Source organism: Vombatus ursinus, unplaced genomic scaffold (genome assembly GCF_900497805.2).
Source record: "Vombatus ursinus unplaced genomic scaffold, bare-nosed wombat genome assembly UNPS02014807.1, whole genome shotgun sequence".
In the NCBI taxonomy this organism is placed as follows: domain Eukaryota; kingdom Metazoa; phylum Chordata; class Mammalia; order Diprotodontia; family Vombatidae; genus Vombatus; species Vombatus ursinus.
Genome location: NW_020954585.1, coordinates 22,477,402 through 22,504,897, shown reverse-complemented (window position 1 = coordinate 22,504,897; position 27,496 = coordinate 22,477,402). Strand labels below are relative to the sequence as shown.

The 27,496-nt window shown below is 36.9% G+C and overlaps 2 protein-coding genes and 1 non-coding gene across 6 annotated transcripts in view; 1 reads left to right on the top strand and 2 right to left on the bottom strand.

The window, feature by feature from the left end:
• The window catches only part of DENND4C (DENN domain containing 4C), a 117,058-nt gene extending 100,905 nt beyond the window's left edge, over positions 1-16,153 (top strand). For all 4 annotated transcript variants that reach the window (XM_027874586.1, XM_027874584.1, XM_027874585.1 and 1 more), the window contains 9 exons: positions 576-685; positions 1,494-1,669; positions 2,751-2,933; positions 4,950-5,145; positions 6,854-7,099; positions 11,324-11,441; positions 13,401-13,551; positions 14,011-14,075; positions 14,272-16,153. In XM_027874586.1, the coding sequence (XP_027730387.1) occupies positions 576-685; positions 1,494-1,669; positions 2,751-2,933; positions 4,950-5,145; positions 6,854-7,099; positions 11,324-11,441; positions 13,401-13,551; positions 14,011-14,075; positions 14,272-14,408 (1,382 nt within the window). In that variant the 3' untranslated portion in view covers positions 14,409-16,153. The remainder of the gene's footprint in view (positions 1-575; positions 686-1,493; positions 1,670-2,750; positions 2,934-4,949; positions 5,146-6,853; positions 7,100-11,323; positions 11,442-13,400; positions 13,552-14,010; positions 14,076-14,271) is intronic.
• Positions 16,154-20,295: 4,142 nt separating this feature from the next.
• On the bottom strand, positions 20,296-20,435 carry LOC114052528. Its single transcript, XR_003570270.1, has one exon. It is a non-coding gene; the product is annotated as a small nucleolar RNA SNORA48 (small nucleolar RNA).
• Positions 20,436-20,798: 363 nt separating this feature from the next.
• LOC114052108 (40S ribosomal protein S6) lies at positions 20,799-26,493 on the bottom strand. The gene is made up of 6 exons (XM_027874588.1): positions 26,074-26,493; positions 24,631-24,762; positions 24,009-24,219; positions 23,288-23,434; positions 21,135-21,292; positions 20,799-20,939 (listed from the first exon to the last, which is right to left on the bottom strand). Exons 1-6 carry the CDS (start codon positions 26,476-26,478, stop codon positions 20,844-20,846), a joined length of 1,149 nt encoding a protein of 382 aa, XP_027730389.1. The 5' UTR covers positions 26,479-26,493; the 3' UTR covers positions 20,799-20,843.
• Between the last annotated feature and the right edge of the window lie 1,003 nt (positions 26,494-27,496).

Below are 27,496 nucleotides of genomic sequence, written 5' to 3'. Positions count from 1 at the left end.
TCCTCAGCACCTAACAGAGTGCCCATTGCATAATTGGCTTAAGTAATTATCAACTGATTGAATATAGTCCCAGAAATGGACTACATTTGTTATCCAAGGACCAGCCTAGCTAAGTTTAGGGAATGTTATCATGAGAGGAACAGACAAGGGATAATCCACCTCATCCTCAAGCATAATCAGCTTATAAAGAATAAATTGAGAGAAGTGTTCTGTAGGCTGGCAGTATTGTGATTTAGGTTGGTGGAAGAAATATCCACAAAAATAGAATCACAGATCCTTAAAATAAGAAGTATAGTTGTCATAGAATATATTTAGTTGGATAAATTCCCTGATACATTGAAATATTTTACCACCCCATTTAATTTATGTGAAGTGAAAATATACATATATATGTATTTTCAGAAATTCAAGAACAAAATGGGATTTTGAATAGGGTCTCTAACATAATTTTCTGTTTGAATTTTGGAAAAGCTTTTTTAATGTCCATGACTATGGTTTGTTTACATTTATGGATTTTGTGATTTAATTATCTTCTCCTATGGTTTTGTTCAGTATTAATGACTGTGTCTTTGCAGGTGAAATCCCATTTGCAAGAGGCATAAAGGGTCAAGACTTTGAAAAGTCAGAGCATGGATCTTCTCAAAATACCAGCATGTCCAGCATTTACCAAAACTGTGCAATGGAGGTAAAAACAAATTGCATTCTGCCAATAAAACTGTTTTGTAAGTCCTGTGGTTATGAAAGTAAAATTCATATTTTACAAGTAATCAAAATTGGATGAAGACATGTTTAAGATGTCCTACTTTAAGATTGATAATAGGTATGTGCTGCTTGATTTGTGAAGCAGAGAATTTGAATAGGGGTTTGAGGTAAGCTTTATTAGCAACTTGTTGAAATTCTAAACTTGATAGTGATTTTCTGTTAGAAACTTATGGAAAACTCAGTCCAACAATATGAGGTTAACTCAAACTGCCTTTGCAAAATGACATCTTTAACAAAATAATTAGTATTTACAATGTATATGACTCATTTGAGTTGACTGAAAGTTAAATCAGCACATGTAATCAAAACTAAATTAATTTTGTGTAGGTAAAAATTACTTTCAAAATAACACAAGTTCTACTTGGAAATTTGGGAACAAAATAACTAAAACTCAGTGTTTATCTGAGGAGAGTGACCTATTTAAAAGATCTAATTACTGATCTTTTACCTTCTGAAATTCTTGGCTTGTCTGAAAACAAGTATGTCTTTATTAGAATAGTGAATCAGTGGCACATATTTGAACTACAAATGATATTTTACATCCACACAACTTAATTGATCTAGCCACACATTCCTCTTCTATGGAAGAAAGTAATCAGTTGAACTCCAATTTTGTTCTTTAAATTCTGAAAAAATTATCTTTAGTGGAGTTATTATTTTTTAAAATCTTCAGTTTCACTAAAACATTGTTTTATAAGGCTCTTCAAAATTTTGTACTTTTCTGCTTTCAGGTCTTGATGTCGAGTTGTTCTCAATGTAGAGCTTGTGGTGCTTTGGTCTATGATGAAGAAATTATGGCTGGATGGGCTGCAGATGATTCAAACTTAAATACCACCTGTCCTTTCTGTAAAAGCAACTTCTTACCCCTCCTTAATGTGGAGTTTAAAGATTTACGAAGCTCTGCAAGGTTAGTACATCTCTAAAAACATGGTGGAAGTGGAAGGCTCCTATTAAGTGAGTGCCCCATGAGGACATGTGGGAAGAGTTGAAATATTCTCAGTATTTCTCCTCTCTTGTGCCTCAGGCAGGTAGGACTTTTAAATTTACAGCCATTTCCTCTGTTGGTAATAGCTCAAATATTTTAAATCTGGATATAACAAAAAAAAAATCTCATTCTGGGAATTAGTTTGAGATACTTCTGCCCCCCAAATATTAAAGTTAGCATATAGAAATATTGATTAACTTGAAGTTCCTGCCTCTGCCTGCCCTGTGTTAATAGCTGGTGCAAGCACCACAAAAAGAAAGACAAATAGCAGAAAAGGAAGTGAATATTTAAGTCTTTAACAAAATTATCCATGACTTTCTGTCTTCCTCATGATCAAAACTAAACATGTTAGCAATATATTACTGTAGGTGTTAAGTGGGCTTTCATTGCTATTGACACTTAGCTGGTTTTCACCCCTCCTCCTATAATCTCTGAAGTTTGCTTCTGTCCCCTCTCCCTTTCCCCATCCACCCTTGTTCTAGATTGAGTTGAACAGTCCTGAAAGCCAGTTTCAAGCCAAACCTTTCAAAGGCAGTGAAGAGAACTAAGTTAACAAAGCAGTGCCTACAGCTTTGGGCACTGTGATTCTGGGTTTAGACACATTAATTAAATTAATTAAGTGCATTAGCGTTTAGTCTAATGGAATCGGGATCGACATCGTATTTGAAAAACTTAAAAAATCTAAATGATCTTGACTCTATAAATTGCCTGCAGACATTTTAAAATCTAAGTATTTATTTGGTCCTTTCTGATGCTAGTGACCTGAAGAGTGTGTTTTCTTTCAGTGTAAGGAATCATGAAGGGTACTGACTAGAATTTGCCTGCTTTCTTTTTTTTTTTTCATAACTTTCCTTTCTTTCCTTCCAGTAAGAGCAGTGTTTTTTTGTTTGTTTGTTTTTAGTGGTCATTGCACACCATTGCAGAGTCTACTTGGTGATGAAAATGATTATACAGATGTAACATTTGATGTTTTAACTTTTTCTCACTTGCCTGCCCCATTTAGCTTTCTTCTGAAGCCAAGCACCTCTGGTGACAGTTTACAAAGCGGAAGCATTCCCTTAGTGATGGATCCCCCAGAGCACAAACCTCTGCCTAGTCCAGCAGAGCCTGACTTGATGACCTTTATGGATTTCCCAAAGCACAGCCAGGTCATATCGGAAGGAATAAGTTCTGCAGCTGAACCAAGGTATCCTAGTTTGCATAAAATTTTCATTATAAGCTGAATACCCTTTGAAAAATTTAATCTGAGGAGTAGGAGTAATTTACCTGTTTTAGCTCTGGTTGTAAGCTTCTTTGCTTTCTGTAATTTCAGTCAAACTTAATTAGATTTCATAGCATCACAGAATGTCAGAGCTAGAAGGGATCTTAGGGGTCAGCCATGCCAGTGGCTGTCATTTTACAGATCAGGAAACTGAGGCTCAGTGACATAGCTCATAAGTGACAGAAACAGGACTTGTGAAGTACTCCATGCTGTCTTCAGCTTGAACCAATTAATTTGTTTAATCAGCAGGTACTATGCAAAGTCCCTGTCCTCAAAGAGCACGTACATTGGGTAGACAACCTGTATGCATACAAGTCTATACAGAATATAAACAAAAGAAACATCAGGTGGTTTTAGAAGGGAAGGTGGCCTAGCAGCTAGGGACATCAGGAAAGATGACATCAAAAGGGGGCGCTGGAGTTGAGGCTTCAACTATCAGATAAACCATCCTGTTCTGAATAGATTTGCAAAAAAGAATTTTTGGGAGGGAAATATAATGATTGTAAACTGTAATGTTTACATTGTTCACTTTTCTCAGTTATTAGGTACCCTTGGAGCAAAGTAATGTACTTAATGCTTTCTGTGTTTATAATTTATAATCAAACTGTTGTAAATAATGTATAAATCATAAACTGTTCTTTCTCTATATTTGTTTTATTTTCTTAATGTAAATAGTATTTTATTTTTTCTAACTACATGTAAAGACAATTTTCAACAATTTTTTTGAGGCAGTAGGGGATAAATGACTTACCCAGGGTCACACAGCTAATAAGTGTCTGAGACCTGATTTAAACTCAGGTCCTCCTGACTCCAGGGATGGTGCTGTATCCACTGCAATGTTAATTTTTTATAAGATCTTGAGTTCCAGGTTTTTGTCCCTCCTCCCCAAGATGGCAAGCAATCTCATATAGGTTATACACGTGCAGTCATTCTACATTTGTTTTAACAATGGGAAACTACCAAAATGTCATATTATGTGGTACCATCCGTTTTAGTGACTCTTCCATGTTGTTTTATTTAACTTTCTGGGGATCATACATTATGACAAATATAATTAGAAATATAAATAGTTTTGTATAATTTGTCTAAACAAAATTTATCAATAAACTCTTTTAAAATAGGAAGCTATAAATGCAACTTTTAAAAATATAGGAATTTCTCTATAATGAAGTAGAAATATAGGAAACAAATGAGTATATCTTTATAGCTACAATATAGATACAAGAATGAAAATTGAACTATAATATTAGAAGTTGTTATAAAGATAACAGTACAGCTAAAGTAACAGATACCAATAGAAAAATAGAAATACATGCTGGATACCAATTCAATGAAAAAACTACAGAGCTAGGCAGCTGAAGATACACTGAAAGGCAATAAAAACAACTAAAAAGTAGCAAATGCGGCTAAACATCTCCAGGAAACATGAGGAGTGAGTACAGCAAGGTAATATGTAAAGCTCAAAAGAAGAAAGGTGATTAGGTTTAAATAGTTTTCTGGCGATTGGATTTATATTTAAAATTGTATTCAGAAAATAGTTGGGCAAACTTTGTTTCATATTAGGTCTTTAAATGAGTCTGTTAATTGTTCATCACAAGCATTTATTCGTTTCAGTGCAAACGAGATAAAAATTTCTGTAGAAAAATCCAAACTTAACAGTGTTTATCAAAAAAAAAACCAACCAAAAACCAGTGTTTATCCATTACAAGTAATGTTAGCATTTGGTTTTAGGTAGACGCTTATTGTTTTCCTGATATTAAACCATCTCTGCATTTCTAGTACTAGTCCAGCTTGGTTTTAATAGATCATTTTTCTGATATGTCTGTAATTTCCTTGCCATTATTGCAAATATGGTAGTTTCAAAGGAAGAAATGTTTGTTTTTTAGACAGTGTAACAATAAAAGGAAGTAGCGTTTTATTTGAGCATTTTTTCTTTTAAAGTGTTGAGCTAAAGGAAGAGAATGGAGACTTCCCAAGTGTGAAAACTTCATCTGTAGCTAATAATTTTTCAAGTCGAGGAGTATCTTTGACTCGAAGCCACAGTGTTGGAGGCCCTTTGCAAAATATTGATTTTTCTCAGCAACCTTTCCATGGCATTTCAACAGTTAGTTTGCCAAACAGTTTACAGGAAGTTGTGGTAAGTAACAGTAAATATTATGGTCTGATTATGTATTTGTATAATAAAGCATAGCATAATTTTCCATAAGAAGGTGTTTGAACACTTCTTTAGAAAACATTAGCTCATTTGTTGATAAGACTTTGATTTCAGTCACTCTTATGAGTTCTGCCACTTGGGCCCTCTCTGTCAGAAACTTGAACATCTGTCTATTTATTTATACTTTGTATTGATAAAAAGTGTGAATTTGAGAATTTTATATATTGAATTTAGAGGTGAAAGCTTCAATAAATATTTTTTAACTAAAAAATATTTCTATGAAAATGGTTTCTTCCATTTTTCTGAATTTTGGTCCAAAAATTAGTTTAGTTCCAATTTTTACATATCGTACTCCTCAACATATCAGCTCTTTATTTTATAAAATTTTTATTAAGTGTAAATCAAATGACAGGAGAAGTAAGGAAGGTATAATTAAGGAATAGCACGAGTTTATGTTACAATCTACCTTGAGCTATATGAATTGAATTAAACTCTGCTTTGAACTACCACTTATTTTTAAGAGTAACTGAAGCATCTCAAAATGCAAACATTTTGCAAAAACTTTAAAATTTATAAATATTAAAAAAGGAAAAACCTCTCTCTGCTGTGATTCCTAAGTAACTTGATGAAGGAATACCTTATTCTGAAACTAGGGTTCTTCACCCAGGATCTGCAGTTGGAAAGAGTTTGTTAACTTGGAAAAAAAAAAAAATATTTCTTTTCCCACTAACTGAAATTTAGCATTTCCTTTAGTTATTTAAAAAAAAATTATTCTGATGGAGCAGCGAGTGGATAGAGTGCTGGCCTTGGAGTCAAGAGGTCTTGAGTTCAAATTTAGCCTCTGGCACTTAACACTTGCTAGCTCTGTGACCCTGGGCAAGTCACTTAACACCAATCGCCTCACAGAAAGCAAAATATATATATTCTGAGAAGGGGAATCATAGTCTTCACTAGACTACCAAAAGGGTCTTGTGGTGGAAAGGGGAAAAAAATGATTTAGAAAGTCCATATTGTAAAAAGTTCAACAGTGTTAGAGATTTTGTTGAAAGAAAGGAAGGAAAAGAGCATCAGTAAAATAAAAGTACACAAGAGTAAACCAATAGTTCAGATAGAATCACCACCATGGCAAATTATTCTTTGTTAAATTTAACAAACTTTTTATTATTTATTTATTTATTTAATTTTATTATTATTGGGGTTTTTTTTGTTTTTTTTTAGGCAGTTGGGATTAAGTGACTTGCCCAGGGTCACACAGCTAGTAGGTGTCAAGTGTTTGGTTTGAGGCCGGATTTGAACTCAGGTCCTCCTGATTCCAAGGCCAGAGCTCTATTCACTGCACCACCTAGCTGCCCCAAATTTTTATAAAACTAACTTTTTGTAACATATGTTACTTTCATATGTAATCCTCATTTTTTTCTTTCTTGTAATGCATTTGATAAGTTCATTGTTTAAAAAAAAATAATGGGAAGTTTGGTGAATACAGCTTAAAATATATTTATAAAAGCTTAAACACTTAGTTTGCACAAATCATTTATTTTTGTTAAAATTTTCATCATTGTATGAGTAACATCTGAAATAGATATTACATTATAGCATAAGAACATAGTGTATAATTGAGTTTCTCTCAATAAAAAGTGCAAGATAAAGATGTAAAGTTTTCTGTTTGGTTTTTTTCCCTTTTCACTGCAAGGATCCTTTAAGGAAGAGACCCAACCCTTCTCCTGTTTCTGTGCCCTACTTGAGTCCATTAGTGCTTCGTAAAGAACTTGAATCTCTGTTGGAAAATGAAGGAGATCAAGTGATTCACACATCCTCATTTATCAATCAACATCCGATCATTTTCTGGAATCTGGTTTGGTATTTCAGACGTTTGGACCTTCCTAGCAATTTGCCAGGACTTATCCTCACATCTGAACATTGTAATAAAGGAGTACAGGTAGGTGCTAACTTGTTCCATCAGGCTATATTAAAAGATTCAACAATTAAGAAAACCTAAGGGAATCAATGAGATACTTAGGTAGTATGAATATTACAGGATAATTATATTGTGGCCCATGAAAATCTTTTCAGAATTAGTAAAGCAATATTTATATAGCTTTGAAGGGGTGGTTTATAATTGCAGAATAAATATGGGTATAGTTTATTTTTATTATTCTTTCCAATATCATTCCATAAGTAATTTCCAGGTTATATCAAATTGGATTTTTGTTGAAACTAGCTGATAAAATGAATTGAATTTTCTTTCTTTTTTTTTTTTAGTGAGGCAGTTGGGGTTAAGTGACTTGCCTGGGGTCACACAGCTAGTGAGTGTTACGTGTCTGAGGCTGAATTTGAACTCAGGTCCTCCTGACTCCAGGGCCAATGTTCTATCCACTGCGCCACCTAGCTGCCCCAAAATGAATTGATTTTAAGTAATCAATTAAGTAAGAAGTACTCACTGGCTTTTGATAAGAATATATTCTGGGAACAGAGAATAATCAACTACACTTGTCTCTGAGTTTGCTCCTAAAGAATACTAGAGTCCTGGTGCCAATTGAAGATAGGAAGTATCTGGGCTTCCCTTGGCATGGTGTTGAAGTTATTTCCTATCGTAGAAGGGATCTTCTCTGCTCAACTCCTCAGCATATACTCCAGTTTTACAAGAAAGTGTCTGTGTAGATTTCAGGGTCACATGACCACACGAAATAGAGGACTAGATCCTCACAACTCACAATCCCCTCAAACCTCTCCAGAATAAGAATTACATCCAAAAGGTAAAGCGGTTACAACTGGCTCTACTGTCTAAGGTGCCAAGCACCCTAATAAGGTAACAACCTGATGAAATAAGAGCAGAAAAAACTAATCCTTGGTGTACTCACTTAGTTCACCAGGCTACGCTGTGTCCAGAAAACTTTGACTCAGCAATTCCCTTGCCATTCTGAGGTAACAAGCAATAAAACTCACTCTACCCATCCTTTTCCTCTCACCCTGTATGGAAGAGGTGGAAGTATAGGAAAGCAGCAGCTTGCTGTGCCTTGCATACCAGCTGTCCTGAGCAGTGCTTAGTAAAAAAACTTAGGAATAGAGGGAAGTGGGGCAAGTGGGGCAAGGTGCCAGCATGTGTGGAGCTCTACCAAGCCTGAAGAAAAGGGGAAATTGATAAAACTGAAGCCATTTCTGTTTCTCTAGAAATCACTTGGGTCAGAGACTGAGCCTGGTGAAAAGTGAATTCCCTGTCAGGGGTGGAGACTGAGACAGCTTTGAATTCACCATCAAAGGGGAAGGAGTCAGAAAGTGAGAGGGGAATATAAAGAAAAAAGACTGGACTTAGCAAAGATATCAGAAGGAAGACAACTCAGTTAAAATTATTAATTAACAGAAGGGAAGATGCCTTCTAGGACACCTAAACAAGTCCAGATATCTGTGAATGAATATTGCAAGATAAAAGAAAATGCATCAATACCTTATGAGGTCAAGGACTCTGTGGATTCCCAAGAAAGAATGAAACTACAGAAAAATATTCCTAAATTGTTCAAGAGAGAAAAAAGAATCAAGAAAACAGAATTAATGGCCCACACAGAGGAAATAATTGGCAAGATAGAAGAAATTTAAATCCATGGTCGTAAATCTCTCCAAAGAAACAGAAGAGACAACAATTGATCAGGAATACAAATACATCTCCATGAAGTAGTATTAAAAGAAAACATGATCTATTTACAAGCAAAGCATTCATCATGAACAAAGAATGGTTAGAAACAACTTAAGGATTATAAGTCTGCCAGAAGAATACAAGTTCAAAAATCTGAACACCATAATGCAAGAAAAAATGCAAGAAAACTGCCCAGAACTTTTGAATGCAAGGGGTGGGGGTAGGAGTATCAATTGAAAGAATCCACAGATCTCCAGAAAAATATTTCCAAGACATAGAGTGGTTAAATTTCATGATTGTACTGATGAACAAATTCTTCAAGGGACCAGGAGAAAGACCTTCAAATATATAGGAAAAAAGTTTCAAATGGCACTAGACTGTTCTGCACCTACCCGAAATCACAGAAGAAAATGGAGTTATATGTTATGAAGAACAAAGGAGCTAAAGATGCAACCTAAGGTGACATATCCTACAGACTTGAGCCTACTCACCAATGAGAAGAGATCGCTTTTCAATAAAAGAGAAGCATTTGAAACATTCCCAAAAATAATTCCAGACATGAACAGATTGCTTTGCAACAGAAATACAGAAAAGTTTTTTTTTAAAAAATACAGCAAGCAAAGAAGACACAAATGAGAAAAATTGTGAGCCATGTACCCTCATAACTTGGAGACTTCAGTCTACATATTGATTCTCCCTCAAACACCAACTCCTACTCTCATGCTTGGAGACTTCAATCTACATATTGATTCTCCCTCCTTCCTCAACCTACCCACTTCCCACTTCCCTCTCCTTCACCCCTCCTCAGCCATATACAGAGATAGTCATACCGTTGATCTTGTGATCACCCCTAAATGTACCACCTCCCCATTTAGGAATTCTGAAATCTCTAATCTGACCATTAATCTTTTGGCTTTTCACCTCTCCCTCTGTCTTTCCTTGCCAAGTCCCATTCTTTAGACACCCTGTGACCCTACACTAATCACTCTCTCCTCTTTCCCCCATCTTGGCCTCTTGGTAAACTAGTTTGATGCTACACTGTCTGCCTCTCTTAAGTCCTCACCCTCTTTCTTATTACACCCTGCCAAGGCTTTGCCAAGCCTCAAATTTGGATTGCTTCTACCATTGTTGTCTTTGCTCCTACATATGTGCTTCTGAACAAAGATGAGAAAATCACCCATCTGTTCTGACTGAATCCACTGTAAAGTTATGTTACACAACATGAACTGGACCCTTACTGCTATTAGTCAACTTCCTAAAGCAGAGGTCCTACCATGTCTTCTCAATAAACTCCATTGCCGTCAAGATCAAATACAAAATGCTCAAAATGGCGATCAAAGCCCTTCATAACCTGGCCTCCTCCTGTCTTTCAAATCTTCTTATAGCTCATTCCTAGCCACATAAATCTTTGATCCAGTGACACTGACCCCTTCCTGACTGTTTTACAAACAAGATACTCCATCTCCTGACTCCAGATAGTTTCTCTGACTATCCCCCATACTCAGAATAGTCTCTCTCCTCATCTCTGCCTTCTGTCTTCCTTGGCTTCCCTTAAGTCCCACCTAAAATCCCATCTCCTATAGGAAGCCATTCCCAACCCCTTTTAATTGTAATGCCTTCCTTTTGTTGTTAATTCCCATTTATCCTATGCATAGCTTGATTGTATATATTTGTTATTGTCTCCCCCATTAGATTGGGAACGCCTTGAGCACAAGGACTGTCATCTGCTTCTTTTTGCATCTCTGGTGCTCAGCAGTGATGCCTAGCACATAGTATTTGACACCTCTGATCTAGAAGTCCTTCACCATCCTGGTCACCCTCCTAAGACACTCCAGTTCATCAACACTCATTTCTAAAATGTGGCAGCCAGAACTAAATAGAATAACTAGACTAGTGGCATTGTTACTTCTCTAGTCCTGGTTACTGTTTCTCTCTTAAAACAGCCTAATAGCCTACTTCCAACAGTAGCTATAACAAAATTATCTAGAAATACAACAAAATTGGAATGTCTTGAGCTCACCATAGGAAAACGTGACCTCTCTCTGTCTTGAATAGGAGCTCTGTGCCCACATCACAGTAATTTCTCCATTTCTTTTAAAAGTCATAGAAACAAATCAGAACATTAGAAAATGAAGAGACATCTTAGCAGTTTGTCTTCCTCTTTTTAAAAAAGTAATCATAAATGAGGTCTAAGTAGTGTGATAAGTAAAGTTCAGCACAAATTTGTGTTTTCTGCCATTCATTACTTAACGGAAGTCACCATTTTGTTCATGTCTAAAGTTTGTAACACTGAGAGATTTCTCCTTTCAACCTATTCAGCCTAATATATTGTATTCCCTTCCAAAGAAAAAGCATGGTATAGTGGAAAGGGTTAGCATCAGAAGTTCGGATCCAAGCTCCGTGAGCCTCAGTGTCCCAGGTTTTTGTCTTGTGAACTCTTCTCCAGTTAATAAATTTTTAGTTAAATTGAATTATTGTTGAACTTTGCTGTTCTCATGGTGTGGCTAATACTTCCTTTTAATTTGTTTTTAGCTTCCTCTTTCATCTCTGTCCCAGGACAGTAAACTAGTATATATTCAGCTATTATGGGACAATATCAACCTTCATCAAGAACCTGGCGAGCCCTTGTATGTTTCTTGGAGGAACCTCAGTAAGTAGATCAGTCTTCTAGAAGGAGAGAAGTCTCACTGTTTCCAGTTTAGTTCTTTTTGTGTATCTATTTCAGGTCAAATTTGACATTTTTAGCTATTCAACTTAAATCAGCCATTATGCAGAAACTTCAAACTGCACATCAAGCCTCAGAATAGTTGAAAAAGAAGGTCTTAGAGGTGGATGAGCTTGATGTCCTTCCAGTTGGGCCCTTTTTGTTCTGGTTTATTTGTGGAGAAGTCATAGATATATATAGAATTAGCACTGTGGTCAAGTTCACTTTGGTGGTGTTTGGATCCTAATTTCTGTTAGTTTTGAGTCGTCTTATTATAATATTCCTCTACTAAAGTCCTACCTTAGTACCAAATGTGGGGGTGACCTTGTATTCTCAAATGCTACCCCAATAAAGCACAAGCTGCAGCAGTTGTCAGCAAGATGGAAGGAAAGACCAGGCATTAATTGTATTTTATATTTGTTGTCTGAGCACCGCCATAGCCAGGTTAGAGAAGCTTGTTGCTAGGAGATTGGCCATCAAGTGCTGCAAAAAGCTTTTCCCAATCTTCCTTAATGCTAGTGCCTTCCGTTTAAAACTATCTCGAATTTATCCTCTTTATAGCTTACTTACACATAGTTGTTTCCCATTAGACTGTGAGCTTGTTGAGAGCAGGGAATTGCTTTTTGCCTTTCTTTATATTCCCAATACTTAACACAGTACCTGACATATAATAGATACTGAATAAATGCTTCTTGACTTACAGTTACTTGTGAAACCAGTTACTTGGGAATCAAGGTCTTGCATTCTGTCTTAGGTAGGAAAGAACAATTAAGCCACATGATCTTGAAACATCAAAATATAATGATAGTAGCTAAAAGTTCAATAGTCACAAAAATATTTTGTATGTGAGGATCCATTGACATTATGCCATCAACACTTGTGGGATAGGTAGTGCAAGTATTCTTCCCAATCTTCACATGTAGAAAATAAGCAACTTTGTTTGCCACTACCATAAAGTTTGTAATTGGTAGACCTAGGTTTTCTGACTCAGAATAAGCATTCTTTCCAGTGTACCTCCCTACCTTTCATGAAAAACTGACTCTTGTCCTTGAAATTGATCAACCTGGTAAAGAATGAGTGTCATACCTACGAACTTTAGCATGCTATCAAGATTTGAAACTATCTGCTTTTGTAGCAATGGAGAGTTTCAGTGACATGAGAGAGATTTATTTAGACAAAATCATGTAAATTCTTGTTCCTGGAGATGAGAGGATTTGAGAAAAAGATTGTTCTTGTAAGAACAGATATGGGGAGGAGAAAAACATCCATAAAACATTTTTGAGGGAGCTTTTAACTACTCCCAGTCACAGAAAATATGTTAAAAGTCTTTTTTACCTTGACACTCCTCCATGAATGTTTTTTTCTTGACTTCATAAATTATTTTTGAAGAAAAGTTATATTGTGCTTAAGTTTTTTAAAATAGAGAGTAGTAAAGGTTCTCAAGAATGAAAAGATTTTTTAGCTTTAAATAAAGTCCTCTGAAATGACTTTATTCTTAAAGGGATTAGATAAATGTTGAGTGTTTAATTAGCATTTGTTGAATGTTATACGAATTTTATTGTACTAGCTCTGTTTTTTTGTTAGTTTATTTTCAAGAAGAGGGCCATGGAGCATTTTAAAAATAGATATAGGCCCCACCCTTTTTTGAGTTTATCATTTTTGGGGGGAGACTTAACACATTGACAACTAACTAGAGAATTATTTTTAGAGCAATATTTTAAGAAGCACTTGGATAATAGTACAAGCTGTTTGCATAAAGTATTAAGGGTGTTATCAGAGTGGGGTTAGTATAGTTAGACAAGGGATATAATATGACCCCAAATTGGAGTGAAAAAAACAACTTTGGCGAAAAATCTTGGGATCACATTTCTAAATGACGCTTATCCTCTGTATTCCCTTTCCTAGACTCGGAGAAGAAATCATCCTTAATAGCAGAAGACCAGCAGGCCACAAGCACTTTAGTAGAGAACATCAGGCAGAGCATTCAACATAATGATGTTCTTAAACCTATCAACCTTCTTTTGCAAAAAGTGAAGCCAGATGTAAAACGACAAAGGTAATGAGACATTATTTTCTAACTCAGTACTCTCGGGATAATTTCTGATATATCTTAAAGTATTGTCTAAATTGTGTGCATACATATCCTTCAAGTACTATAGAAAAGTACATGTTTTGAGGGAGTAAATTTAATTTTAGAAGTTCATTTGTAAAGGAAATTGAAAATGGTTATTGAACATCCCCTTTTCCTTGGTTGCCTCTTAACTCCTTCCTAATGGCTTCTAATGGGAGACAAGGTTTGGTGTCAGGGTGGAGATGTCCCTGCCACCCCTATTCTTCTAGCCTTCTCCTCCTAAACTATGGGTGCTCCCTCTGTCCCAGAGCAGGGTGTTTGATAGAGAGGAATGAGCAGATGGACATGCAGAAGTTCCAATTCACCATATGCCTAGGGTGTGTGCAACAAACTGGGTAAGCCTGCTAACTCTCATTATCTGCATACATTCTTATTTCTTCACAGGAGTTTATACAGAGAAATCCTCTTTTTGTCATTGGTGTCTCTTGGAAGAGAAAATATTGATATTGGTAAGTTGGTATAATTGAGCAGTTATGGCATTTATTTTGAACAAGGGAGTTAAATTTGTTTGACTAATATGTCCAAAAAATAGTTTTGCAGTAGTAATTTATTGCCTAATGTTCCAAATGTGCTGTAGTTCTACTTAAAATAACTTAAATATTTTCTTTACTAATATTGCTTAACTTTTTTGAAAATGTCTTTCAGAGGCTTTTGACAACGAATATGAACTTGCATATAAGAGTCTGTCCTCAGAGGTTCTAGGAATGATGGAGAGAATTGATGCTCCTCCAAGTCTCAGTGTGGAGTGGTGCAGGAAGTGTTTTGGAGCACCTCTCATTTAAATTAGGGATTACTTTGAACTTTCACAGCACACATCAATCCTGGGAAACAAGCTGTGCCAACCTGGAAGCATTCAGGTGTTGATTCAGATTCCTGAGAACTGGTGAAAATCTGACAGTGTATGATATGTTCTTGATGGATCTGCAGCTCGTGACCTGGTTGTTGAGAGTCTCTGATTTTTTAAATTATTTCTTTTGTTTCTCCTTACAAAAGTTCTTTGGATTTTTTCAGTATCCATGATTTTTTGGAAAACCAAGCTCACCATAGGCATTTTATTTATAAATGTTTTGGGAGCTTTCGGAGTTGGGAAAAGTAACTGTAAATTTCTGAAGTCCCAAGTGAAGCTAAGTAGCCCAATTCTAGGAGCAAGACCTAGAGGAAAGTGGATTTTGTGTGTGTACATACTTGCGTATCTCTGTAGATGTGTGCATATGCAGCATATATAATAAGTGTATATATTTATTAAAACTCTTAGATTGCACATTGCAATACAACTTTCTGAAAGGGTCTCATGACCTGTGAATTGTTGACTGCTCACAAACTGGGCTGTAGTTACTACTAGTCAAAATTTTCTGAAACTCTGACAACTGCCCTGCTTTATTTTAAATTTAATATATGCTTTCACTCTTTGTTTATATATTCTTTTTTGATGGAATGTTATACTCCTGATATCCAATTTCCTTCCCCTTTTTACTCCTTCCTGGTACCAAGATCACTTACTCTGAAGGTGGAAATGTTTTTGCAAGCTAATTAGGTAGTTTAAATGAATTTGAATCTAGGTTTCATAATGATTTACAGAATTAATTGGAACTCGATCCTTAAAAAAGACAAAAATTTGCCCTTTTGCCTGAATTCTTCCCTCTCAGGCACAACTTGGTCACTTTTGTTAAACCTGTGGGATACCTTGCACTGCAAATGGAAGTTTAATATTTGTAATGTTTGAAAGTTAGTACTTATAGATTTGCATGCACATGATCCTGAGTGTGTATGTGTATATTTTTTTTTTTACAAGCTGAATGAATTAAGTCTTAAATGTTGAAGCTGTTAAGCTTATTATAGTCAGTAGATATAAGAAAAATCATGACCTCAGATGCCTCACTTAGCATTTTGTCATACCTTATATGCCTTCTATTAAAAACACACCTTACAGAGTGTGTTTGCCTTAGCTTCCTTTATGGGACTAATATGATTCCTGTTGGTTGATCTAGTTAATTGATTAATTAAGGTCAATCTGAATTTCCAGGAACCACTGCAGATGAATAAAGAAAGCAGTTGCTTCAAAATAGGCACTTCTGAATGGGGTAACTTCAAAGCACAAACCTGCCTTCCACCCAGGGTGCATTCTGTTTAAATGACCCTATAATCATTGTACCATTTTACATTTTTGGATTTATCAGCTTAGTACCAACACAGGACTCTAGTTTCAGGTCATTGAGAGTGCTAGTGGCATGATCTCATGTCAGAAATTACATGTGATATGGCAACTGAACAGGTGACTTGACTAAAAAGTTTTTATAACCATTACTTTAAAAAAACATATTTTGCACTATTTGTGTAGAGGATATATTTTTGCAATTTAGCCCTAGTTTGTTTTTTCTCTCAATCATTTAAGTTGTCACACTTTGTGACAAAAAAGTCATTCGGAATTAACTTGCTATGAAATGCTATTTTGTATTATTGGACTTAAAGCCTTCAACACAGTAAAAGTATGAAGATGAATAAAATGGACAAAACACTCTTAAGCCTATTCATTGTGTTCTGTGTGTTATAGTTTTCAGGCTTCTGAAATGAGTAGGATTAAGTTATTTGTCATCTTTGGCAATTCATGTTTTTCCATTCATCCCTTAATTTTAATGTGACTTGGGATTTGTTTTTCCTCGCCCATATATGTAAAAGCACTTCTGATTTGAAAAAAATCTTACAAAAATTACCTTGAACATCCATCCATTAATGCATGACTGTGTTACTCCAAGTTCATTTTTACTGTAATGAAAAAATGTAAATATTTGGCTCATATTTTTTTAAACTTCAAGATCAAATATTTCTAGGCAATAGTTCAACTCATCTAAATTTTTCATAACTTAACTGTATTTGAGATTATATACCTTTAAATGATATCATCTGAACTGAGTATAAGCCCTAGTTTTTATTTACATAATAAACAAAATCTCCTGCTGCTTCCTTTCAGGCCCCTAATTTTGAATTCAGAATTCATCTGCGTTTGCTTGACCCTGCTGATGTGCCTTTTAATTTTTTTTTCTGAGACTTTTTCAGTACACATGGTGAGAAAAAGACCCTGTAAATTTATAGTAAATAATATCCTTTATGTCATCTCTGCAGATTTTGTTTAAAAAAAAAAAATTCCATCCTCCTCTCCCCAACCTAAAATTAAACCTGAATAATAAGTTTTTAGGGTTGTTTTGTTTTGTTGTATTGACTGCCAGAGATAGATAAAAACACTGTATGAAACAAAGTCTTGAAGACTACTGAAAGTAATTTTTCAAATTAGTGTGTTACATTGTAAATTGTTAAATGTAGTTAGCTACATTTTTGTTATTTCCATGTGTTATTTTAAAGTATTTAAAGTAATACCATCATCACTGTTAGAATTGTAGAACTGTCTAGTTCTTCATATTTAGATAATTTAGGTTTCATAACACTGCAGAAAAAGATGCTTAAGTAGTTAGTTACATGACTTATGCAGACAAGGTTGGCTTTTTAGAATCAAAATAATGAATCTCAGAGTAACTTAACCTGTACCATCCAGTATTCTATTGCTGTTTTTCCATGGCTTCTCTTAACATAAAAATATTTCAACACAAAATAGTAAAGTATCCCTATGATTGAGGTTGGCTCAAAGATAATGAAACAAATGACAAAAAGAAACCTTTTTGAAATTCCTCTTCTGGAATGAAAGACAAAATGATTTTTAGATCAGTTTTGTTCCTGTACAAATAGTTTAGAGCATTTTCAATTGAATCATCTTTTTGGTATCATTAAAGTAATCCAGGTTGTCAAAAGTCACCAGCTAAATTCTACAATTTATGGGACTCTGTCACCATCTAGGTCTAGAGGTGGTGGGGGAACCCGTACATCAGTCTCTACTCCAAGGCACATATGGGCTTCCTAGCACATGGAATTAGAAGTCAGATGAATTCATTTTGTTATATTTATTGAAGACCTCATTACATTAGTGGAAAGGCCCTGATAGAATTAGGGGCAGCTTGGTGTCATGGGAAAGATCTAGGCCAAAGCCTCACTCTGAGACTTGATAGCTGGATAACATTGGGCATCCATGTCCTCTTCTATAAAAGAATAATGCTTTCATGATGCAATTCACAGGATTGTTGCTGTTGATTGGTGCAGTACTGACATTAGGATGAAAATTTTATGAACCAAGCAATATATTGAAATTTGAGTATAACAATTATTAACTACCATTTTCTTGGGCACTTTTAAAGTTTATACTTTGACACTTTTTCAGGCACATTTAAGAACCATGCCCATTTTACAGATGAGGAAAAAAAATTCAGAGAGGTTCAGATGACTTGCTTCTAAGTGTTTTTCCTTGGCAACATTTGATTGCTCATTCTTACATTCATATCAGGTTTCTGAAAAGGGAAATTTGTGATTTTATCCCATTTGAAATCAGTTTTGAGATTTAATTTTTAAAAGCAAATTAAGCAGAGAACATAGACCCCTGGTAAGAAAAAAGTGCTTTTCAGCCAGTTCTTCTGATGAGTCAGGTAAGGCAGAATAAAAATATCTTTTGTTTCCTCTCCAGTTTTAATATAGCATGTGGTTCACGTTACAAATCTTAACGTAATTTCAAAGCATCATAATAACTTCCTGTAGTGTTCAAGCCAAAGAACCTGGTTTAGCATTTGTAACTGTTTTCCTTGAGTCTTCAAGTCCATGTCACACTTGAGAATTTACTCTATTTGTAAGGGATGTTATGTAACTTGATATTATGTAGATTTATATTTTTAGTGTTTTCCAGTTCACTGCAGTGTGTTGCAAGGAGTGATTTGGCCTCATGTTCTTACAGCGACCTTGTTTTAAGAAATTCATCTTAGGCCATTTATATATTTAGGTTAATTGAAAACTTAATACTTTTTTTAAGATTAGCAGTAACCTTTCACTTAATCACTTAACACCAAAGGTACCTTTCAAGACGGTAAATACTGAAATTGAAATTGGGTACGAAGTTGTGATTAAACTACTTTGGTGCATATTTTACAAGCCTATATATTTCTGCATCATTCAGTGGCACAAAGAAAAGGGATTATGTTTCCTATTGGTACAAAGCACATTGAAATTCTTACTGGAAATGAATTATACTCCAATAAGGATGAAATCAGTTTGACTATTGGAAAGCCTTCTGCTACTGCAATCAATTTCTCCTGCTTTCCAAGGCTTTGTGAATTGTTTATTGCATATTAACTATGCTTTGACAAATTTTTCAGAAGGGTGCTTTGTATAGATCTCAGACTATAAAGGAAAGCTTGTTAATGCATTTCTCAAAATAAAGTTTATAAATTATATTTCTGGCATTTGATTTCCTAAGACCTATTTTATTGTTTAAAATGGAAGATTGCAGATTTCTCACAGCTTTCAGATTTTTAAAAGAAACCCTTCACTTCATACTGTGTATTTCTTGAGCTGTTTTTTCCCTCATGTTAAAAGAATAGTTCTTACTATTGTCAGCTTCATAAGAACATTGGAGGGGACTCTGGGGACAGCTTTCCCTTTTAAAGAGTTCCTTCCCCAGGAAATAATTTTTCTCCGGCAACTAGACCCTTTTCTACAATAGGAAAAAGCCACCTCTCCCTGCCACAATCCCCAGTTCTATTTCGTCCCTCCTAATCAAGACTTCATCTCAAATTCCAACCCACTTGATAGCTATGATGCTTTTACATTGCTCCTCTTTGAGGCACTGCTTCCCTTATGTAATCCCTTGGAGCTATCGTCCATTTACTGGGGCAGCTAGGTGGCAGTAGATAAGAGTTCTGGCCCAGGATTCAGGAGGACTTGAGTTTAAATCCAGCCTCAGACACTAGCTGTGTGACCCTGGGAATGTCACTTAACCCCATTGTCTAGCCCAAAAATGTTTTTACTTTTACTCAGGCCCTATAATTAAGTACAAGATTGTAGATTTAGAGCTGAAAGGGGCTTCTGGCCTTTGAGCCTAAGTAAAATTCTTCACATTGCACCACCTATATGCTAAGAACTGATCTCGGGTAGGATTTTATATGGACGTTATTGCCACAAAAACCCTCTAAGGGCAAGTAATCATGGTAGCTACTGGGGTGAGCATGACATTGAACGTAACTTGATTGTATAGTGTAGTAGGAAATAAACACTCCCAGTTAAGTACATTGAGGTACAAAACTGTGTAAATAACAGGCAAAGGGGGATCAAGGAAGGTTTAAGAGGTGGCATTTGCATAGAAACTAAATGGAAAGGGTGATAGGTAACAGGGTAGGATATTTGATGAATTCAAATCTGGCTTCAGACATTTACTAGCTGTGTGACCATGGGCAAATCATTTAACCCCATTTGCCTGTCAAATGAGCTGGAGGAAGTGGCAAAATACTATCTTTGCCAAGAACTCCAAATGAGGTCGTGAAAAATCGGACATGACTGAAATGACAGAACTGAAACAATAAAGGGTATTTGACATGTTCAGGAGTAAAAGTAGTAAAATAGACCAGTTTGGCTGAAGTAAAGCAAATAAATAAAGCCTGTTCTAACAGACATTTTTTTAAATGACTCAATAGCCCATGATATCCTTGCACTGCACTCCCCCAGAGGAAGTGAGTTCAAACAAATATATTTAGCTATACTGTCCCTCCCCCCCCCAAACATAACTTTTGACGTTATCTCATGTTATGTGTCCAGGGCATGAACCAGCTATGGCTACCGAGCAAAGCATCAAGCTGGGATGAACTTGGACTGCTTATTGTGCCCCTGACTGATATGAGAAGACCACCACCAAAGAGGTGCCTCTCTACCCAGTGTCAGGGGTGTCAGCGTGACATCTTTAAGGAAGAAAACTGCACATCCTGATGAATCTGCTTTAGAACAAAGACAACCACAAGACATTTCAGTAGACGCGTGACAAATAATAGGAAGGGAAAAGGCCAAACATATGCCCATTTAGGGAATACTAATGCTGTTTAAAAAAGAACAAGGGGTTAGTTAGAACCATCCAACAGCAGTGGTTAACTGTGGAAGGCAGTGGAGAAGTCCAAACACCTAAATGCCATTTGTGGATGACCTAACAATAGGGTGGGTAGACAAAGAAGTCACTGCGTATAATTTCTTAATAGCCAGGGGAAAGAGATGGGACCTGTGGGTCTATGCCTTTTGTAAATTAAAAAAAACAAAACTCTACTTGACAAAAGTTATTTATTTCTAACACATTTTTAGAAATTTTATTTTTGACTGGACTCAGACTTCGAGGTGGAGGCTCTCAAGGAAGATAGTCGACGTCTCTTAGCAATCTGTTCCTGTCGTTTTTCTTTAGCTTCCTAAGTTTAAAAAAAAAAAAACCTCGCATTAAAAGTTTATACTTTATTTGTTCAAAGAACTATGTGCACCTACACATACAAATAAGTGATGTACAATGAGTTAGAATATTACCAAACTTATCACCACCATCCTATCAATCCAGAAGATTAAAAATAGGATTTTTTGAAATTGAGAAAAGCCGTGTATAACTTTACCTTCATTCTCTTGGCCAAAAGCTTAGCATATTCTGCTGCTTCTTCCTTGTTCTTCTGGGTGCGTTGCTTCTTCAAAGCAATTCGTCTACGTTTGTGCTGCAGAACTCGAGGAGTCACCAGACGCTGAATTTTAGGAGCCTTGGTCCTGGGTTTCTTACCTATAGAAAAGTAGATTTAATGAATGTTGCTGTTCGATACATATGAAGTCAAAATCCTAGCCTCCTAAAGACCTATCCCCTTTAACATGAATTTAAAATAAACAGGTACCCAAAAGCATTTTAAGTGCTACTCTGATTAGTAATTGTTTATAAGCAACAAGCTTAAATTATATAGAGCAAAATGCTGCAACTTACTATTTTTAACACTAATTGTGTTAAACACATTTAAACTTCACTAATTGTAATAGAGATAAATTCAGATTACACTCTATTTTTAAAAATCTCTAAATAAAATTAAGTAAATATTTGAGGAATCCTTATTTGTAATTGTAATCCTTAACTGGCAATGCTTACAAATGAAGTCCTAAAAAATGAGCAAATAAAAGTACTACCAGGGATTTCTATTTTTTTTTTCTTAGCTAAAGATACAGAATAGGAAAAAATTGCAAGCCCTTCAACTATTAAAACATCTATAGTGGAAAATGGAAGGGGGTGGTGGAAAGAAAATCCACCAACAAAATAATATTTATCCCAATATTAATAGTTTATTTTCCTATCATCCTTTTCCATCATAGATGAAAACTAAAAAACCAGTTATGAGAACTCAACTTCCTGGGGAATTTGTAGTCCTAGGCCACTTCAATAAAACTAAATCATTTGGTATTTTCCAGTCTAGTCCTTTGCTCATACTTAATTTATGTAACCAAGGACTCACGGAAAGGAAGAGGTAATTTACCACATATCTGTCTTTAAATTTCATTACTGGTTACTTGAGAAAACTCCAATCTAGCTAGATGGAACCGCATCACCTTATCACTAGAATGTCTTTTTAACAAGTTAGGTTCAAGAAAATTATACTTATAGTATATAACTATACACCAACCAGACTTCCCAAAACAGATGCCTTACATCATTCTCAAACTTGAGTCCAATTTATTAAAAAAACAAACAAAAAAAACAATGGAAATAGCATAGCTCCCCTCCAAAAACCTAACAAAGATACTTTTATTAAATGATTTTTAAATTTATTGCAGAAAAGAACTCCATATTTTAGATGTTACTATTTGAGACCAATTCAGGAGTCACCTAGAAGGACCCCAAATTCCACGAGTAAGTATCACCTCTTTAAAAGTTTGTTTTTTTTAAACAGATCCTGAAGGTATATACTTTATAGCAATTTCCTACCATCACCAGTTGAACAGACTGTGACCCTGGAAAATCAGTTTCTTCAACCTTTTGCTCAAATCTCTTCCTAATATGATTCTGAGGGACTTCACTGGCTTACTGTCCCATAAAGACAAAGACAAAGTTGACAAGTAATAATCCTAGTTCTTGAGCTGCACTTGGCAAGTAAGGTTACGTATTGGAGAGGATGTTATAACTTAGGAGGTAAGCAGACCAGAATGCAGGATCCTGCCTCAGATACTTTATTTTATTTTAGCCTCAGTTCCCTAATCCACAAAATGGAAATGGCACAGACATTGCAAGGTAGTAAGGATCAAATGAGAACATGCAAAGCACTTTGCAAACCTTAATACACTAGCTATTTTATTGTATACCTCCTCTAATTTCCCTATCATAGCAGAACCAACGGGGCACATGGTAATCGTGAGATACTTTTATATAAAGCATAGCTCCAGAATCATAAATTAAGGACCTCTTCTAAACATGATCCCTTGATAACCCACCATACATCTTTGAGAAACAACTCCACTAGTCAAAAGTAGCCAAAGTTCTAATGCTTAGGGAGCTCACCTCAGTAGTACATAGACAGACTGATCATAACTGAAAAGTCAGTTCTCACTTCTGCCATTGGCTCACTATGTGTGTCCCTTTCTCCAGCCCTCCCACAAAACTTCAGCTCTACACTATTTTAATGCCAAGCCTACAGTGACAAAGAGCCGACAGCATCACGATAGTAAGATGCCATCTTTTTTTAAACCAGGAAATGACACACACCCCCACCATCGCAAAAGATATACTCTCTACCCCTACCTTCCTTGTTGAGGGGCTTTCTCACAACATATTGCCGGACATCATCTTCTTTGGACAAGTTGAAAAGTTTTCGGATTCTGCTAGCTCTTTTGGGCCCCAGGCGACGAGGCACAGTTGTATCTGTCAGTCCTGGTATGTCCTTCTCACCTTTTGAGAAAGAATGTTGAAAATGATACTAAAAATGGATGTTTTCAAACTTCCTCAGATCCATGGTTAAGGATTTTGCTTAGTACTGAAAGAATAATCTCACTAGTTATATTCTTCAGCTGACATTTTTCAAAGTCCAGGTTATTAGCTTAACTGGAAAAAAAAATATCTATGTGCCTTTGAAAAAACAAAACCATACTGCTCAACAATGATTCGACTGCACTGAAACCTGCTCTTGGGGACAATACTCATTCCCCACAACCAGTTGTTGTATTTGGGCACAAATAGGAAATGTGTTTCCTGAGGATAGGGAAAAAAGAAAAAATCTGAGCCTTGGCAAATCATTTACCTCAATTTCTTAATCTGTAAAAATCAAAAGTTTGGACAAGATCTGAAAAGTAACTGACAAAAGGTCTAATATTCTTGAGACCATACAGGAATAGCATATGATGCATAAAGGGAAAAAAAGTATCTGGACAATAATATTGCTAAATTAACAGTCATTATGAAATAAGCCTCTAAACACTTCTTATAGAGTAACCAAAGAGTTAGGAAAAAAAATACAAATGCTCACCTTTCTTCACAATAACCAAGTTGAGGACACTCAGGTTGGCATCCACAATGCAGCCCCTAACAGATTTACGTTTTCTTTCTCCAGTTCTTCTAGGGCGATAGCAAGAATGGCCCTTACTGAGCAGCAGGCGGACACGTCCGTGAGCCAAAACACCCTGCTTCATGGGGAAGCCTTGTTTGTCATTCCCACCACTGATACGGACCACATAACCCTAGAGGGGAGACAAAAATCAGTTCATTTTAATGCTTTCATTACTCATCTTTAACAGAAGATTGGTCTTTTCTTTACAACCCAAGTTTTCATCAAAAGGTGAATAAAAAAATTCTATCAATAAAATTTTATTTACCTATCTACTGTACAGTTAAAACCTTTAAGCATCTTGCTTTGTAAATACGTTGCAAAACTGGTGCATTTCCAGCCTAAATACTACACCAAAGACCACAGCAGAGCTACGGAGACCAAAATGTCCATTAAATAAATAATAAGAGGTTAACTAGTCTTCCTTACTTTGAAATGCCATTTCCTAAACACATTGCCTACACTTTCCATCATAACTCTCAACACCTATGTATCAGGATGGTTAAACAATGACATTCCAATATGAATTCAAATTAATTTTCACCTTCCATTCTTCACCCAGAGCATCAGCAGAAACTTCAGTGGCCATCCGTTTCTCATAAAAGGTCCGTAGCTTTCTCTCATCATCAACTTCGATGAGTTTCTGACAGCCAGTGGCTGGGAAAGAGATGTTGAGCTAGAAATTAAAAAAAAAAAAAAACCAAAAAAAAAAACAAAAAAATGAAACAGCCAATGTAAAGACTTTGAAAAGTACAGCATTAGATTTTAATAAATGGCCAGATGATTCAGGTTCAGATCTGGTCTCCACTACTATTTCTGTGACCTTTGGAAAATAATGGCTTTTATTATCATAAGGTCATAGATTTAAAGCTGAAAGAGAAGAGATCGTCTAGCCTACACCCCTCATTTTAAGGATGAAGTGACTGAGATCCAGAAGTTAAGAGCTTGTCTAAGATCACACAGGGCTTCTGAATGGAAAAAAGTGCTTTCCTATGCCATGTTCCTCTTGGGGGTCTGTTTATCTGTGAAATGATTAAAGGGCCTTTCAAGGTTCTGATGACCCAGTACTCCCATGAAACTACCAGTGCCCTTTCCTCCGGTAGAAAAATATGACACTGGCTTTTAATAAGCAGTGTTTGTCAGTAGGCATCAGTAAAAAAGTATTTATTAAACTCCTATGTGCCATAAACACTGGAGTTAAAGAGAAAGACACAAACACTGTCCAGGCCCTCAAGGAACCCCCCATTCTAACGGGGGTGGAGGAGGTACATTGTGACAAACCTGCAAACCACTACTATTAATAATAACTGTAGCTAACGTTTACATAGTGCTAGGCACTACTAATCACTTTGCAACTATTACCCCATTAGATTCCTGAGGTGGGAATATCCCCATTTTACAGATGAGGAAACTGAGACAAACAGTGGTTATTAAGTGACTCGCCCAGGATCACACAACTACTAAGTATAAAGATATATGGAAATAAGAGCGAAGGTACTAGCAGGGGGAAGGTCCAGGAAAAATGGGTTTTTAAGTTGGGGCTTAGAGGAAGCGCCTTCCCAGCGTGGGGGGCGGCCAAAGAAAATCGCCCGTGGAACTTGTGTTTTTCGGGGATTGCCCTGCCGCCTGCGGCCCCCCTTCAAACACTTGGGCACGGGGTGCAAATCCTCCAGATTCGCTCGCAGCCACTAAGCCATGATCACTGACCAACAGGGATCACCCAGCGTCGGATCTGCGGGTTAGGGGCAGCGCCCGGGCCTCCTGGGGCCGGCAAAGTGCCCACGCTCCACCATGGTGCTCGGGCCGGGGCCGACGCAATCCCCCGCCATCCTCTCTCCCCCAGCGTCCCGGCCACCGATGGCAATCAGCTGCGCCTGCTCCTGGCCCTGGTCCACATAATGCCGGGGCGAGGAGGGGAAGGGGCGGCGGGAAGACTGCCTTAGGAGGCTCGCACTGCACGCCCCCCTCCCGTCGCGGCATGCCCTACCTTCATCTCTACACAGCCGCCCGCTTCAGACCTGCCACGGGAAAGAGACTCGACTTCCGCTCCCTCCGGGTCACATAGGCTCTCGCAGATCCCGCGAGATTTTGCAGGAAGACGTAGTCGTTCATAGGCGGGACTTCCTGGGAAAGAGAGGCGATAGGAAAGAGCGGATTGGTGGAAGTGAATTTCCCTGGAGCCTTCGTTCTGACTGACGTCTTTCTCTGAAGTCGCGCCGACGTAGAGCCTGCGACTTCGGTCGCGTCTTTCTCTTCCGGCGCTCGTTCCAACCTTCTCCCGTGAGGCTTTTTGGCTCCGCGTCGGCCTGAGTTGGGTCTGAGAGCTGAAATATCGAGCCCGGCCTTTGGCGACCTGCGGACGGGAAGTCCAGAGAGCCCAAATCCCAGCCATCCTGGCCCCAACTCAGTTTCTCTCCAACTTTGCCTTTTGGTTTCCGTGACAACGCTCCGCGGGAGTGGGCAGTGGGGCCCCCTTCCTCTCTTTTCCGCCCCCTCCCATCGCTTGTTTTCGGTCCTTGCCTGGCACCTCCTGGCTTCATCCGCTTCAGGAGCCGTCGTATGATTTTACCTCTCTTGCCTCCCCATTCACATGCTCGCCCTTCCAGTCAAACAGGTCTGTTTGCTCTTTGCTACCTGAGATACTCATGGAACACCTACGTGTGTAGAATTTGTTTATTCCTCGCCCTTTTCTCGAAGAATTCCAAACTTTGTGTCTAAAAGAAGCAGGGAATACGTAGCTTCAAAACTCAGCTCGTGGGCCATGTTCTTCTACCTGAAGGTTTTTCTTAAGCTTCACTCCCCACCAAGTATACTTTGTGTTTTGTATTATTTTTGTATGCGTCATATTCCCTCAGATATAAAGTTTTTGAGGGCAAGAGCTGTGTGGTTTTTTTGTTTTTCAACATTGAAGCCCCAACGTGGATCATCAAATTAACTTCAATCTTTTGGGTATGTCCATTTTCCTGGCTTCAGTTATCACTTCTGAGGGCAATTCCTAAATCTCAACATCAGCTTTCATCTATATTTCATTGTCACTCCACTATAATAATATCAGGTACTCACATAGCACCTTAAGATTTACAAAGCACTTTCCTTAGAAGAACCCCTATAAGCTAAGTAGTGCAAATAGTATTATCCCTATTTTTCTAGGTGAGGAACCTGAGACCCAAAAGATATTAAGTGAATTACCCAGGAGCACTCCTATTTCCGATTGTCTATTAATAGATAGAGACATTTGATCACTTTCCCTCAGTGGACCTCAGTTTTCTCAAATGTAGAGGTATTGGTCCTTCTCCCTGTAGATCCTATGATCCTTTTTGCCCACCCTAACAAATTGGATTCCCGTCCTTATTTTGCTTTTCTCCATCAGTGATGTCAATCTTTATGGCATTCTTCTAAACCAGAAGCCT

Bases quoted from the DNA above. Each gene is read 5' to 3' on its own strand.
- LOC114052108 (XM_027874588.1), bottom strand. From the start codon at position 26,478: ATGGCTGGGATTTGGGCTCTCTGGACTTCCCGTCCGCAGGTCGCCAAA. The intron at 24,220-24,630 runs GTGAAAATTAAT...TCTCCCCTCTAG, and splicing joins CTCTGGGTGAAGAATGGAAG to GGTTATGTGGTCCGTATCAG. The intron at 21,293-23,287 runs GTAGGGGTAGAG...ACTTTTCTATAG, and splicing joins AAAGCCCCTCAACAAGGAAG to GTAAGAAACCCAGGACCAAG.